The following is a 15,875-nucleotide window of genomic DNA, read 5'->3' as shown; positions in this document are numbered from 1 at the left end:
AAAACCACAAACTAGGGGCTGGCAAGATGGCTCAGAAAAAAGGCACCTGGCACTCAAGCCTCACATGGAGTTCCATCCCCAGAACCACCAAGCCTGCTGGGTAGCTCATGACTATACCTACAAGGCTAGTCCAAAGGGTATGGGCATTATTTTTCCCTCAATGAAACGAACACGAACCCACCACTCAAAGGCCATAGTTGAGACTAATTGTTCTTGGGAGGTATTACTCTATATCAAGCCCCAAAGACTCTTCTATGTGTGTTCCAAATCTCTTTTAACATAACTGACTTGTGTAACTGGAACAGGAAAGCATTTATATACCTAACGGCTGCAGCAAGTATCGCCTGGTATTGAAGATTCTTGCCACTCCAGCCAATGTCAGCACCCATGTCTCAGCCCACTGTTTCTCCGCTGTGTCTCTTGAGTGATGAATTAAAATATTTCCACCCCCAGACTCAATCTTCTCTTTGTCTGCAGTCGTAGAAGACTCTCGAACTCGGTCCAGTAGATGAAAGAGTACCTAGACATTTATTAAAGGTCATAAAGAGGTCATTGATGACAGCTTAAGTAATGGCAAAGAAACTAGAAGTTCCAAAAATATGTAACAGGCAACCGCATTTCCTTAAACCTATGCTTAAAGTCACAGAATACGAAATAGTAAATCTAACTGGACAGAACATCAGCAGAATACCTATAGCTCCTACTTGAGACAAGGATACAGGTCCAAGCAAAAAGTACTATTACGGACATGTCCAGATTGAGCTTAGAACCAAATGACTAAAGTGTTGGGAAAACAGTCAGCAAGTGAAAGTTAGTTGGCACTTAGTGCCAATAAGAAAAATGAGATGGGGTGGGGCCCGGACAGAGGAGCAGAGCAGGGCCTGCTTCATGAAACAGAAAATGTCAAAGGATGAAGTAATGTTAGCCACAAAGTCCTGGGTTCAATTCCCAGCACAGCAACACGACAGGAAGGAAGGACAGGACAGGAAGAGGGAGAGGACAATAGAGTTGTTACATGCTGCTGTAAGGAACCTAGTGAAGCTGCTTCGTCAGGGAGACAGAGTGAAGGAGGGACCGGACAGAAACCTCTAGCGTCCATGAGTGTCTGAGCGCACAGACACAGTTGCGTGCGCGCGCGCGCGCGCACACACACACACACACACACACACACACACACACACACACACACACAGTAAAAGTGATGACAAATGCATGGGAATGATTTAAATGGTTTAAAAAGCCAACAGTACATAGTATAAGAGCGCCCATCACCTAGAAGCCACCAGCCCACAGCGCCTCCCAGTACCTTCCAGATGACCGTGTGCCAGGTTGAGTGCTGCAGTAAGGTCCCATGCGCACCGACTGTAGAAAACAGTGTCTGCCCTGCGCTCTTCCTCACAGCGGGGCGCGGGTCCACACAAAGCTCACCCAGTTTTGCGTAAAGACACAGCCACAAGCAATCAAACGGCGGTGCAGGGTGGAATGGCCGACTTAGAGAGACCCCTTTCTCTTCCGCCTGTTTCTGCTGGGCTTCCTCTTCTTTATTTAACTCCTTTTCAATAGTGTCCCCTCTTTGGAAAAAATAATCTGAAATATTCCACTAAACAGAAAAGTATAAAAATATGTAACTTTATTCATACGTTTTGTTTTAAACTTCAGAATAGACTCAATAAAGTATTTCTCTCATTAGTGTGTCTAATTATTTTGTCTTAGCATTAACTTTTATTGTCCTGTGCCTGTTATTATGAAAAGTTTCCATTATATATAGGATAATGAATTTCAATGTGTTGATATATATAGCACCTAGTCATTATAATTGTTAACTATAAAACAATACATTACTACCACAACAAAATAATTCCTTAGCATCACTTAATGTTTTGTAATTGCATACAAAAAGAGCAGCTGCTATCTTAACATAGATTTTATTCTCAGGGATAACGAAGTATGTGAATTAATGGAAACGTGGTGTCTCCAACCCTGTGAATGTCCACATAAAGGAGGGGGTGTCAGCAGTAGCTGAATTAACTAGCTGCTCTTTGGCAACAGGTTTGTATGTGACAGATTACACTGTCTTCCATGGTCACATTTTTGCATAGAAAAACACTAACTTACCTGTTTCGTGTGAGAAGTTTAAAGTTTACTTTTATGGAACTTCTGAGTTATAATAAACATTTAGGAGATCCTAAACAACTGCCTTCAAATAGTACTTAACTAATGAGAGAAATTTAAGTTCAGCTTTATAAACTTCCTGAATTTTAACACGCTGGTAAGAGTTCAAACAATTTCCTTAGATTAATTACAAATACTGGGGGCAGTTCTCTTCATGTTCTCTTCATGTTTACTACTTGCAATGCCCTAACATTCTCCTTCTATACTCACGATATGTAAAATGAGACTCAAATGTCAATAATTGGATAGCCAACGAGAGCTAGCACACCACAACTAAAGTGCACACACCTGTCTCCCGGTTGCCTGTCTCCCGTGTCTCACGGTGCTGTTGACAGCAGGAGGCTATGAACGGAAGTTGTAAACAAAGCTGTGTGACCGAACTGTCTCTGAAAACGCACTGATATTTAAGGTCACGGCATCTGCGCACTAACGCCACGTCTTGAGTCTCCTTTATACGGACTGACTGTGTTGTCTCACTAAGTCCTCTCCTCATAAACTTTAAAGCTCACTATATCAAACTGTTTCAAATGTCCTGCTACTGATGGTGTGCTTCCGAGAGTATTTAATGGTACTTAAAAGCCAGTAGAAGTTTCCAGAATCCAGACCACACTTGTAAGTATTCACTTACTTCATAACAGTCATTTAAAAATGACATCATAAGAAAAGCAATGATACTTACCAATAAGCCTATTGAGGTTAAACTAATATTAAGTTCTTGGTTATGAAGTCCAAAGCTCCCTGCAACATCTACAACTATCTGTAGGCAAGAACAAGGCATTGTTGGTAGGAAATCTGTCACAACCAACTGAAGACACTGGAAGGCAGTTCTTATCAACGATTCTCTGAAAACACAAAAGACACGGAAAAAATCACATTGAAAAGTGTAAGATATCACGCCCTTAGCCAGGCATTGGTAGCACACGCCTTTAGCCCCAGCACTCGGGAGGCAGAGGCACGGGGATCTCTGAGTTCGAGGCCAGCCTGGTCTACAGAGCTAGGACAGGCTGCAAAGCCACACAGAGAAACCCTGTCTCAGAAAACCAAAACCAAAGGATGCCCTTGCCGCTGCTTTCGACAGTCTCTGCTCGCCGCCTGTGCTCTGGTACAGTGGCGCCCGTCAGAGCCTATCGGACTCTATCCCTCCCCTGGGTAAAACCCTAAAATGCAAATACTCAAGGCAAATGGCAAACCGCTTCTAAAAGCAAAGGACACCGTTTCCAATTCTGGCTAAAGCTGTTAGTTAACGCTACAGCTGTGATTCGTGCTGAAGTCCTTCTACTTGTATTCTAGTGTACTCAGAACAACTAATAAGCACAGTATTGAGGATACAATACTCACAGAATAAATGTTTGAGACAAAGTCATTTTAAAGGAATTTCTTCAGATGTCTTAATACATGAGGTCCTTCAGCTCTATTATATAATGTTAGATTGCTTATCTCATATCTAATGCAAATCTCAGAAAACAGCCTATCTTCTATCCTTTTCAAACTAAAACATTACTTGAGAGTTCTCAGAGCTAACCGCGGGTCAGTGACGATAAATCCTGGACATGAGCAGGAAGGCTTAAATGAAAAATTTTCACTACAGGACTTTCTCACAAGTTGGGTTTCCATTTCAAATACTTACCCTTGATCATTTCTGATCGCTCCCATGACTCCAAGTACTAATGGCCACCCAGGCCCAAGACTGTCTCCCTGGCTCTGCAGAATCTGCAACACACATTCTAGTTGCTTGAGTCGAATATCTGGGTGGTTAATACTGGACATCTCCTTTAATGGGTTCAACAAAAGCAGCTGCAGCCTCTAAAGGGGAACAAGAGGCTAATTAGGAAAAGCAGCCCAAAGACAGGAGGAAGGCTTTGTCACAGCTGTCCCACGCCCCTCTTAGCTTTTGGCAATGCCATCTCTACGCTGCGCTGGTCTAGAAGTCTGGGCTCAAGTGACCTTGTGGCTCAGCGGCTAAGTGCGGGGACCACAGGGTGCACCGGCTTCTCCTGCTCCTTGTGAGGGCTCCACTCACTTCCATTCTCAGTACTGCAGTAAACACAGTTTCCTACTGGAAGAACACACACTATGATGCCTCCAGTGGTAATCTTTAGGAATCTGTTTCTTATCTCTACCTCTAAGGGGAAAAGCAAACCAATCTTCAGTATGTAAAACTTCAGGGTAAAGGTGGAGTGGCCTTACTGTCTAGACCCACTAGCGATGGACCTCACTGAAAGAAATGTATCATTAGCTGCATTTTAAGTAAAAAACAAAACAAAACAGTATCTAGTATTTTTCATTTACTTCTTTAATATGTCATGCAACTATAATAGTTTGAAACTATATACTTTAATAACAATTATTGGTAAGCACAATTCTGGGGGGGGGAAAGCACTGTGTTTTGTTCCTTTCAGCATCTGAAAAGCACTTCATTTTTCTGTGCTCTCCAATTTTTATTTTACATTGTTAATTTACCCAACAAATATTAAGTTTTCATTGTGTGCCAGATACCAAGCAGATGCTGAGGATAATAAAGTGGATAGAAAAAGAGCCTAAAATGTGTTTATTACTACTTGTTTAGTATGTGTGAGTGTGTCCACATCATGTATGTGGAGGTCACGACAACTTGTGGGAGTCAGCTGGCTCCTTGTACCATGTAGGTCCTGGGGACTGAACCCAGGGAGTCAGAATTGATGTCAGTCACATTAACCCCCTGAGCCATTTTGTCAGCCAAGAGTAGTTTATATATTTTAAAGCCTCAAACCAGAGTCCGCTTTGCAGTTTCAACACTCAGGATACAGATGCAGCAGGACTCTACAGCAAAACCCTGTCTTCAAACATCACCAGCAACGGATGCAGCTGAGAGTTGGAGCCCTAACAGCCAGCACGTACAGAGCCGTGAGTCCAGCCCCTAGCAACAGCAGAAGCAGCAGCAAACCCTTCAAGCTGTAGCAGGGAAAAAAAGGACTCGCTGAACTGCCAGCTCCAGAGGAGCAGCAGTCTGTCTATGGTGCCAATCACCCTGTTTTAAAGGCTACGGTCAACAATGGCGTGCCGGGCGCACTGTGGGACACACTCACTCACAAGACACGAGGGCAGAAGGGCACGCTGATGGCCGCCAGGTGCTTTGGCCTCACTCAGTCTTTGACAGGGACTTCAGAAAGAAAGGACATAAACTGAGTCCACCAGAGAATTCTCAACGTACCAAGTGACTAATGATTTAAGAATACAATGTTGTACTGGAGCTGGGGATACATGCTGTGGGTAAAAGCCTCGCCAGCCAGGCATGAAGACCGAGTTCAGATTCCCAGCGCCTCATAAAAAGGCGGGCAGGCCCAGCAACCATCTGTATCCGCCACCGATGGGGGTGGATAGAACGGGAAACATGGGAAGCTTCGGACTCAGACTGTCCTAGAGGAAGCCATCCCATGTCCATGGCTGGCCTCTGTACTGACACACAGCAGGGAGCAAGCGCCCCAGGCACACACACATGCACACCAAACCTACTTTACTGTACTGGCTGTGCGAGAGGAGTGAGAGAAACTGGTCACAGGTGACCAGGGACAGATAGGCCGAGGAGGCCCTAGACCGAAACCTAGGTGCTGCGTGGGGAGGGCAGCCTGCAGACTAGGGGACAACACCGGAGGATTTGTGCACGTCATTCAGCATCCCTGAATGAAACCCATCCTAACACTGTTAGTGTTCATAAGAGGTCCACAGCCTACAAGTAAAATAGAATATTGATTGCTTAGGGATTCCGTTTTAGGTACTGGCTTGGTGGCAGACACCTTAAGATCCCAGCACTTGGGGGCTAGAGACATGGCTCAGAGGTTAAGAGCCCTGTTGCTCTTCCAGAGGTCCTGAGTTTAATCCCAGCAACCACATGGTGCCTCACAACCATCTGTAATGAGATCTGGTGCCCTCTTTGGTGTGCGGGCACAATGCAGGCAGAACAATGTATATAATAAACACATAAATCTTTAAAAAAAAAAAAAACCAGCACTTGGGAGGTGAGGACAGGGAGCCCAAGAAATCAAGGTCATCCTTGTCCAGGGAGGCCAGCCTGGGTCCTAAGACCCTGTCTCACAAAGGGTTTAAACTAGGGTACCGTGAGACGACACTGACGCGACCGTCCCCCTGCGAGTGATGGTCAAGCACCCTTCTTACCTGGTTCTGGGAGAGCGGCGGCTCGTGGTTAAACGTCAGCCCTGCTTTAATGAGGGACGTCAGGGCTTCTGCTCCCCACTCCCTCATTCGAGAGTTCGGATGCTGGCAAACCTGAAGAAAGGCATGGTCACTAAAACTACTGCAGTGCACACAAGGTAAGAGGCATGCACTAACCTGACGACAGGAAAACTATTACAGCTTTTGTTTTTTTACAACTTAAAAACATATATTCAGTAAAGAGAAAACTTTCTGTGAGCTTACCTTCTGAATAAAGGCAAGGGGAGGCAATAGAGAAAAGACAAAAAGACAAAAGATCAAACTGAAACCAGTCACAGGGAAGGAAGGATACTGGAGGAGAGGGTGTGTGTGTATATGTATGTGTGTGTATGTATGTGTATGTGTGTAAGTATGTGTGTGTATGTATGTGTGTATGTATGTATGTGTGTATGTGTGTATGTGTGTATGTGTGTGTATGTGTGTGTGTGTAAGTATGTGTGTGTATGTACATGTGTGTATGTATATATGTATGTGTGAATGTGTGAATGTGTGTATGTGTGTATGTATGTGTGTATATGTATGTGTGTGTATGTATGTGTGTGTGTGTGTGTGTGTGTGTATGTATGTATGTGTGAATGTGTGTGTGTGTGTGCATGTCAGTCACCAGAGGAAGCAGAAGCAAGCTTATCTTAAGGAGTGGTAGTTACTACAGTTGTTGCTGTCCCCTCCCTATCCACCCCCCCCCATCAGAGCTAGGGATTGAACCCGGGCCTTTAACATGTGATACAACAATCCAATTTATGGCATGCTATATTGAGCCCAGCCTCCCCTGATGATTTAATCATAGAGAAAACTGCACATACCCTTTATTGATAAATTTAATGCCAATAAAATTGGTAAAATTTTAGGAAGAACAGCTCTCTTTCTCAGGTTTCTAAAATGACATTAAATGACTATGGCCCCCAAACTACACACAAACATACGGATCAACAGAGCAGCTGGAGGTAAATACCAGCCACTCATCAAGGGGCTGCAAGTTGAAGAGATGTACCTAGATAACGTTATCTGACTGTCTATGACTTTGAGGCAGCAAAGCAGCCTTTTTCTCTCACGATACTCAGTGCAGCACACTCGTGAACAAGTCGCATGTGTAACTCGCTCTCATCCCAAACTCCTCAAATTGTGAGAACCCTGAAACTGAGGCGAGTCTGTGCTCAAAGGACGCCGTTCCTGACAGACATCGGCTATCTTTGCTACTTCACAAGCTAAAATTTGACCCATTTTGATTTGACAAACCTTTCCCCAAGCTCATTACTATACAACTATAGTCCTTAAACTATAAGGAGCAAGAGGAGGAATCAGCTATTTCGTCATTAAATTGAAACCATAAGATCAATGTACATGCTTTCATGAGTAAAGACGTATAGTATTTAAGAAAGATCATTTACCTCAAGTAGATGGCCAGTTAGAGGCCTCCATAAAATCTCTATTCTGTGCATATTAACCAGACCAGTTTCTAAGAGTTTGGCAACAGCAAAAAGAGACGGCTCCTAAGGAGGGAACATGTTACATTTTGATATGGTACAGAGAATTCTGAGATCTGACTGCGAATAAAACAGAACATTATTATGATTAAATTATGATTAGTCTACATATGTAAAGTTAGCAGTACATAATAGAACCTATTATAAGACAAGACTTTTTGCCACCCTGGAATAGCTAAAGCTACCCTAAAATTATATTGAAATGAAGTGTGAATAAGTTACAGATCTTAAAGACTACAAATGCAACTTTAAAAAAATTCTATACTAACTGAAAACATTTACAACATGAAAATATTTCACAGTGTCTTTTTTTCCCCTTATAGAAGATATAAATTAAATTACACTGAGATTTTTAAGACAATTGTGGCAGGAGTTAACCTAAAGGTACCCTAAGAATTATGGTAGATTTTTAAGACAATTGTGGCAGGAGTTAACCTAAAGGTACCCTAAGAATTTATGTTAATGGAGAAATAAGGCAGACGAAGTTTTAAATGCATGGTATGTCGTCTTGACTAGGCCACTGAACAGCTACATAACTTAGGTAGATTACAGTATCTACTGAAGTTTTTAATTTGTAAAATGGAGATAATAGTATATAAACTACATCTTGTCGGAAAGTACGTGGTAAAAGTCAGTCTCCCCAAGGGATGACTCGCTAGGACTAGTCTCCTTCCTCTTCATGAAATGGGGTACACACAATCATTTGTAGCTGTTAAAGGAACACATACACATCCTGGATTCAACACTTGGAAGGGTTTTTACAAAAAAGTTTTAACTAAAGTTCCATGAGTTTTATATTCTACTCAAATACTGCAATAAATTAATCATGCAAGAATATGAAACTTAAAGAGTTTAGGTTTACATTTGTCCTTCAACTAGAAGATGAAACAATGAATAAAAGCGCCATGTATATGAATGAGACTGGCCTTTTAAAAACAAGTCTGCCTTGTCAGTCACCCTGATCACTTCACTCCGAGTGTATCCCTGAGTAGGAAGCATCCTCAAGATTTGAGGGTTCTTGCCAGGCAGCAGTGGTACACACCTTTAATTCTAGCACCTGGGAGGCAGAGGCGGGCAGATCTCTGAGTTTGAGGCCAGCCTGGTCTACAGAGGGAGTTCCAGGACAGCCAGGGCTACACATGGGTGGAGGAGAGGGGAGGTTGCAGTTCCTTAAAGAACTCTAACAAACCCACGGGGAAGACAGACTAGAGACACAGTCCGGCAGAGAAGGGAACCAGAACATCTTGTCCATGGAGAGCATTTCTACATTACATATGTTTATATTATTTATGTTTGAACATTATTTTGCGCTGGGAATAGAATCTGGGACTCTCTGACTTAAACACTGTATAAAAATTTATTTTCATTCCATAGTCACCAACTCACTTCTAAACTAGAAACCTTTCTCTTTATACCTCAGAGTCAAGTGTCATACGTGAAAATAAGCATGCTGTGTCTATCAAATAGATACAGTTCACAAAGCACTGCCAATCTGCCTGTATTTCACTTGGCACTCTATTAAAAATAGTATAGTTTTGTATTGAGATTTAATTTCAAGATGTAACATTTTTCAAGATATCAACAAACTGAATAGTTTACTATTGGATTTAATGTTATTCTTGCCTGGGTTTGGAACAAATAATACATATTTTCAAACACCTGAGTGCTAATATAGTTAACTAGATATGATACATAAAACCATACTGCAATAAGCAAGTTTTTCTTGTTTTTGTATGTGTGTGGGTACTTTGCCTGCATATATTTCTGTTCACCGTGTGAACATAGTGTCCCAAGGAGGGCTAGAAGAGTGAGTTTGGATCCCAATATGGAGTTAAGGTGGTTATAAGCTGCTATATAGGAACTAGGAAGCAAATCTGAGTCCTCTGGAAGAGCAGCCAGGGCTCTTAACCTCTGAGCCTCCTCTCTAATCCCTAGTAAGTAGAGTCTCATGTAGTCCAGGATGACCTGGACTTCATAAAGATTTAACTACGACCTTGAGCTTCTGGTCTTGCTGCCTGCATCGCCCAAGTACGGGGTTGTAGGCCAGTGTCTGCTTCTAACGTGATGCTAAGGATCCAGTCCAGGATCTCATGCACACGAGGCAAGCACTCTACCAACTGAGCTACTGTTCAGCTCCAGGAACAGAAGAGTCACATAAACCGTGACGACAAGCCACAGAGCACAGAATAATAATTAAGAACTTGGGAGACAACGTAGCTTGAAAGCCGTACAGTTATTATTTAAAAGCTACATTGTCTTCATTATTTATTTGGAAATGACCACACTATACATATTTTTAAATGTGGAAAGGAGGCTGGACAGTTGTCTGGCTGCTCCTGCACAGGACTAGAGTTCAGGTCCTAGAACCCACACTGGTGGCTCACACCTGATATTATTCTAGGGGATCTACTACCTTCTGACCTCCAAGGGCACCTGAACAAACGAACACACACACGGTTAAAAAGTATAGAGGGCCCCATTCTGTTTTTGCAGTGCTATGACCACACACCCATCAGACAAGCACCGTGAGTCACTCTCTCAGCTCAAATTTCTTATTTTCAATTCACTCTTTCTGTATTTATTTCTGTGGTCATGGAATCAAACCCAAGGCCTCCCACTGTGTAGGCAAGGGCCTTACTATGAATGCTGTTAGCCTCAAACACAGTTCATTTAAAAGGATGGTCTCTAAACTATGATAATGCTCAGATTGTCCTGTGCTTTACAAATGTTACAGAAAACGTTTCGAGTACAGACAGAGATGTTCTTGAATGCTAGTATCAGAAGTACTGTTCTAAACTTACCTGACTGGGGGAGAGGCCTAGCCTACTTACTAATTAATGGCCAGTGAAAGCGTTCAATTGCAAGTGCGGAGAGTGACTGTTGTGAGAAGGAAACAGTGTCCCTATGAAGGCAGCGCAGCTCACAGCACAGACACCTAACCCGCCACACTTTTCCCACCTGCAGTCGTGTGTTACCAAAGCATAAACGTCAAATACAAATGCTATCAAGCTACTTATGAGAACTGTGTTGTGCTGTTTATAAAATATTAAGGATATTCAGCACACAAGAAGAAAGGGACATAATTTTAAATTACACCAGACCCTTGGACCAATCCTGAGCTATGCCATGCCCTCTTTCTGCCTCCTCCTACAAATGGCAAACGCTGACAGTTCACTGTTACCAAAGCACCAGCCCTGCCAGTCAAACACTAAGGCACTTAGACACCTTCTATAACTAAAGAGAAATGTAAGTTACCACACCTTATTATTTCCATAGGCCATATCCATTGCTTCTAGAGATAAGGAACAAAGTGCATTTATTAAATGATGCAAAGATACGTCATCAAGATACCTAAAATGAAAATGAAAAAGACAATTTCATCTCAAATATACAGCTAGGAACAATGTGGCTGTCAATTTAAAACAGACTTACTGTGAGCTTTCAAACAGCCTTGAGAGTATGTTGGAAATCACTGGCAGATCTGTCATCACCGCTGTTGTCAGAACCTGAAGGAAGGATGAAGCCAAATGTGAAGGGTGGCGTTTTTAAGGGGCACCCACGGGGTAAGAAGGGCTCTAACTTACTGTACTGGGTCCTTCTACAGCTCTTCCGGGCTTCAAGGCACCACCACCACTCGGCTTTAGTCCCAGAATCCACACGAGATGCTGACAATTAAAACAAGGTTATAAAACTATAGGAATTCTAATAAAACCAGTGGTAATATCTAGCAATAAAAATTAAAACCATTCGTTTCTAATAATTAAAATGAAAGTGATTAGCACCATTCATATAAAGTAGGTACAGCATGCAGAAGCAGTACGATTTAGGTCATTCTAAGTACTCCACTACTCCCTAAAATAGAAACCACTTGTTTTATTTACTCCTCATCCTCTCCTTTTTCACGCAATTATTAGGCCTGCCTGAAGGACCAACAGACACCGTTCCATTGCTAGCAACCACTGATCTAGACCCCGATGCTAGAACATACCTGCAGAGTCGCCAGAACGAGTTGCCACGACGTCCCGAGAACAGCACCGTGACAATGCGCCAAGTTAAGCAGTGTCCTCATGCACTGGATGTTTTTGGAGGTCAGCTGTGGTGGAGAGAGACAGATTGGCAGCTGCTGCTGTGGAGCCTTACAAATCACAAGTCAGCACCACTGCATTCACAGATCTTAAATACTATAAAACACACATTTGCTGAATTAAAATTGTGTCATCAGAGCTGGGCAGGCGGCTCACTGGGTAAAATGTATGCCACCTAAGTGTGAGGGCTGGAGTTCAGATCCCCACAGCCCACATGCATGTTGGGAGGGCACAGTGAGTTGCCTGTACCCCGGCCCTCGGGAGGGTGGAGACAGGGCTACCCAGACAGGCAGGAGAGCTCCTCCCTCACTCTCCAGTTAGGAACGCTGCATCAGCAGGTAGTGTGGAGCAGCAGGGGAAGACACTTGGAAAGTTAAAAAAAAAAAGGGGGGGGGGGGAGGAGGTGGGCACAACCGGTGTCCCTGACCAAATTAACCCAGCACCCTAGACGCCTTACCATTACTGTCCCTTGAGGCTGGACTGCCAGAGGCTGGCCCACTGCCACAACTTGCTGGTGGGACTCACTGGACGGACTTATCATCATGACACTGTGGCCCTGGATAGAGTACGCTAGAGCACAAAGCACAGGCTGGGCGTAAGGCACTGCTTTAGTTCTCTCGGTATCGCTCTAGTAAAGCGAAGTTCACTAGAGCAACTGCGCAGCGGCGCCATTCACCCAGATGCATGCGCACTGAAAACTCATGAGGCGCAAACAAAAGCAGCAGATGGGAAGAAGCACTTTTCTATGTAAACTGCTAAGGTCACTCACTCACAGCAAAACAGAATTAAGACACGGTAAGTATTTTAAACATGTGTCTACGTGTGCCTTTCTAGTTAGACGCAAATACATGTTGAGTGTGAAATCTGAGTTATCATATTGAAATACACACACACATTAAATGTATTAAAACAGTATTTACAAAGAAAATAAGTTTTTGAATGTTAATTTAAGGTCTACTAGGCCAAATAGAAAAACAGAAATCATCATTGCAACCATATATTATAGTTTGTAAAGGAACGCCAGGATTATATTACTTTATCTACATAATTATTACTAAAAATCACTATCACTAGGTTCTTCCTCTCTCCACCTTTCTCAGGGAAGAGCAGAAAGAGATGTACGCTATGTGGCCACACTAGGAAGAGAGAAAGGTCCAATGACGTAAGTCCCATCTTCTCTCTTCCCTTTTAAAGAGACGAGCGAGCTATTTTAGCTGGGTGGTGGCGGCGCACGCCTTTAGTCCCAGCACTTGGGGAGGCAGGGGCAGGCGGATCTCTGAGTTTGAGGCCGGCCTGGTCTACAGAGTGAGTGCCAGGACAGGCAGGGCTGCACAGAGAAGCCCTTCAAGGGGGAGGAGGTGGGCAGAACTGTGTGAAGAGGTGAGCCGAGTGGAGAGGCAGGCGAACAGGTGCCTGGAGGAAACAGTGCACACGGCAGCAGAGGCCTGGACAGAGGCGGTCCGTCACCCTCTGTCTCCTAACCATCCCACTACATGGCGAGAAAGCTGTGCACTTTAACCTTACATTTACTGGAAAGTGTAGCCGCAGTGGTGGCGTTGAGCACGGTCAGAGCGTAATGTGGAGGCAAGGACCCTTTGCAGATTGCGGTGATGAAGGCATCCCTTGAAGTTACAAGACCCAGTCTTCCACACAGAGCAGCCATAGTCAGTTCAGCCTTTAAAATATTCTCAGTGGCAGCCTCATCTGTGCTGAAAAGATAAGGCATTTTGTTTATCGGATTAATTTATTTTAAGTTACACTTTAAAACAAGATGTGGGCTTACACATTCAGTGAGGTTTTAAGAAAAGCTAAAACCAATCTACTTAGGGTGGAACTTTAACCAATTAACCTAATATCGAAAATACTCAACTATGTACTGTAATGCACATACACAGTTGGAAAAAGGACTAGGAACTTAAAGATTAAACTGAAGATATCAAGCATTTTATTTCTTTTGTTTTGAGGCAGGGCCTGTAGTCCAGGCTGGCCTCAAACTCAATGCAGTTCATCTTCTCAGCCTTGTAAACACAGGGATGATAGGCATGAGCCACCACACCTGGCATCAAGCATCTTAAAAACCAGTCGATGCTGAGGAGAAACATGTAGTAAATTGCCTGGCTTCCGCAGCGGCCAGGCGTGGCAGGATACAAGTGCTCCCTAGTTTGAAATACATTTTTGATTAGAGCATAGTGACAATCCCAGTGGGAGTTCCAGCAAACGGGGCTACAGGAGGGAGAGACAAAGGGCAGTGCCCTTACAGGAATGACAGGGCACACACGGGTTATTAACCCTGCACATGACAGTAAAGATGAGCAACAGCTCTAATCCTACAGGACACTACAGGTAGGAAATAAGTTCTCTGGACAAATGGAAACAAGTTTAGTGTGGCTTTTACGTGCGATGGCATAATAAAAAACTTACGAAGATCAATACCTGGCGTCCAGAAGGAGCGAGAGCGCCGCGAGAAGACCGCACCAGCAGGCACTCACCATCTCTTCCCAAACGGCTCTGCTACCTGCACAGGAGACAGCACTTAATCATGGTACACCCGCTACAATGAACTGTAGTCCATGACCTTCAATAGCCTAGTGACAACTCAGACATCAAACAGCAATACTTAAAATACCCAAATAATGAAAATGTAGAAGAAGCTGTGATAGCTTCATAATAAAAAAAGTTTCAAAGTTAAGTTGTTTTAAAACACGTATTACGTCTCTGTTAATACCTTTTTTAAAAAAGCTTTATTTATTACATATACAGTGTTCTGCCTGCATGTATCCCTGCAGGCCAGAAGAGGGCACCAGATCTCACTACAGATGGTTGTGAGCCACTATGTGGTTGCTGGGATTGAACTCAGGACCTCTGGAAGCGTGGTCAGCAGCTCTCCAACCCAACTAATACCTTTTAAAAAATATAATGTCACTTCTGCTCCCTAACCCTCCACTAGACCACACTGTCTGTCTGTGTGAGCAAGTGGGCATTAGTGCAGACTACCTACCATCTTACACATTTGCTCAGCTACAATACTGTTGCATCTGCTGAGAATCGACGAGTAAATGAACACAGGAATACAATGGCCCTGGGCACTGCGGTCGGGTAGTCCTTCTGTACTCTGTGATTACATACTCCTCCCGCTGGTTCAGAATAACCCTGAATTGGCCTATTGCCAGGCAGAAGGTAGGCAGAAAAGACAAAGGACATACAGAGAGAAGGAAGGACACAGTTCAGAGAGAGCCATGAAATCAGCAGCTGGGAAGCAAGATGCTAGAGAGCAGATAAAGCCACTAGCCACACGGTAATAATACACGGGTTAACAGAAGTGGGTTAATTTAGCCGTAAGAGCTAGTTAGTAATAAGCCTGACTTAAGCCAAATATTTTGTAATGAATACAAGCCTTTGTGTGTTTATTTGCGACTGAGCGGTCGGGACAAAAGAAAAGCTCCGCCTCTGTTTACAGGGCACCTCACTGTTGGAGATGGGATTTACAAGTGTGGAAAGTTAAAACTGACCCTGTAGAAATGAATGAGGATAGAGAAGCTGGATGATGATGTCTTTACTATCAGGACCAGGCGTTTTCAAATCCACACTTGAGGTATGAGTGCCTCTTCTCCAAGAAGCACGAAGCACACTTAGTGCCTACATGTCAGTCTCAATGTTATCTGCCAGGGCCCTTCAAAGACTGACGCCTGGACTGGACAAGACACACCTGAGGTCTAAGATGAGCATCGTGCAGAGTTAAACTGCAAGGGTTACCAAGAGAACATCGGAAATGCCAAAGAACATGGTCCCACTTCAGAAGCCTCACCCTGAGCATCACACCAAAACATGATGGCCACTGGTTACAATTCCTTTGAGTCAATAAAAATCCAGTTTTATTCAAAAGTGAGCATCTCCAAAAATGACACAAACTTGTATTTTTGCTTCC

The 15,875-nt window shown here is 43.5% G+C and overlaps 1 protein-coding gene across 2 annotated transcripts in view; it reads right to left on the bottom strand.

The window, feature by feature from the left end:
* The window catches only part of Mon2 (MON2 homolog, regulator of endosome-to-Golgi trafficking), a 61,761-nt gene that overhangs the window by 16,339 nt on the left and 29,547 nt on the right, over nucleotides 1-15,875 (bottom strand). For both annotated transcript variants that reach the window (XM_051176159.1, XM_051176160.1), the window contains exons 13-25: nucleotides 14,384-14,465; nucleotides 13,475-13,659; nucleotides 12,408-12,520; nucleotides 11,854-11,958; nucleotides 11,450-11,530; nucleotides 11,298-11,371; nucleotides 11,126-11,216; nucleotides 7,770-7,871; nucleotides 6,325-6,435; nucleotides 3,800-3,975; nucleotides 2,852-3,014; nucleotides 1,307-1,600; nucleotides 322-520 (exon numbers count right to left, since the gene is read on the bottom strand). In XM_051176159.1, the coding sequence (XP_051032116.1) occupies nucleotides 322-520; nucleotides 1,307-1,600; nucleotides 2,852-3,014; nucleotides 3,800-3,975; nucleotides 6,325-6,435; nucleotides 7,770-7,871; nucleotides 11,126-11,216; nucleotides 11,298-11,371; nucleotides 11,450-11,530; nucleotides 11,854-11,958; nucleotides 12,408-12,520; nucleotides 13,475-13,659; nucleotides 14,384-14,465 (1,776 nt within the window). The remainder of the gene's footprint in view (nucleotides 1-321; nucleotides 521-1,306; nucleotides 1,601-2,851; nucleotides 3,015-3,799; nucleotides 3,976-6,324; nucleotides 6,436-7,769; nucleotides 7,872-11,125; nucleotides 11,217-11,297; nucleotides 11,372-11,449; nucleotides 11,531-11,853; nucleotides 11,959-12,407; nucleotides 12,521-13,474; nucleotides 13,660-14,383; nucleotides 14,466-15,875) is intronic.

The sequence above is a fragment of the Phodopus roborovskii genome, unplaced genomic scaffold, assembly GCF_943737965.1.
Source record: "Phodopus roborovskii unplaced genomic scaffold, PHOROB, whole genome shotgun sequence".
Taxonomy (NCBI): Eukaryota; Metazoa; Chordata; class Mammalia; order Rodentia; family Cricetidae; genus Phodopus; species Phodopus roborovskii.
The sequence above is the reverse complement of the archived record's forward strand: the minus strand, read 5'-3'. Positions and strand labels throughout refer to the sequence as shown.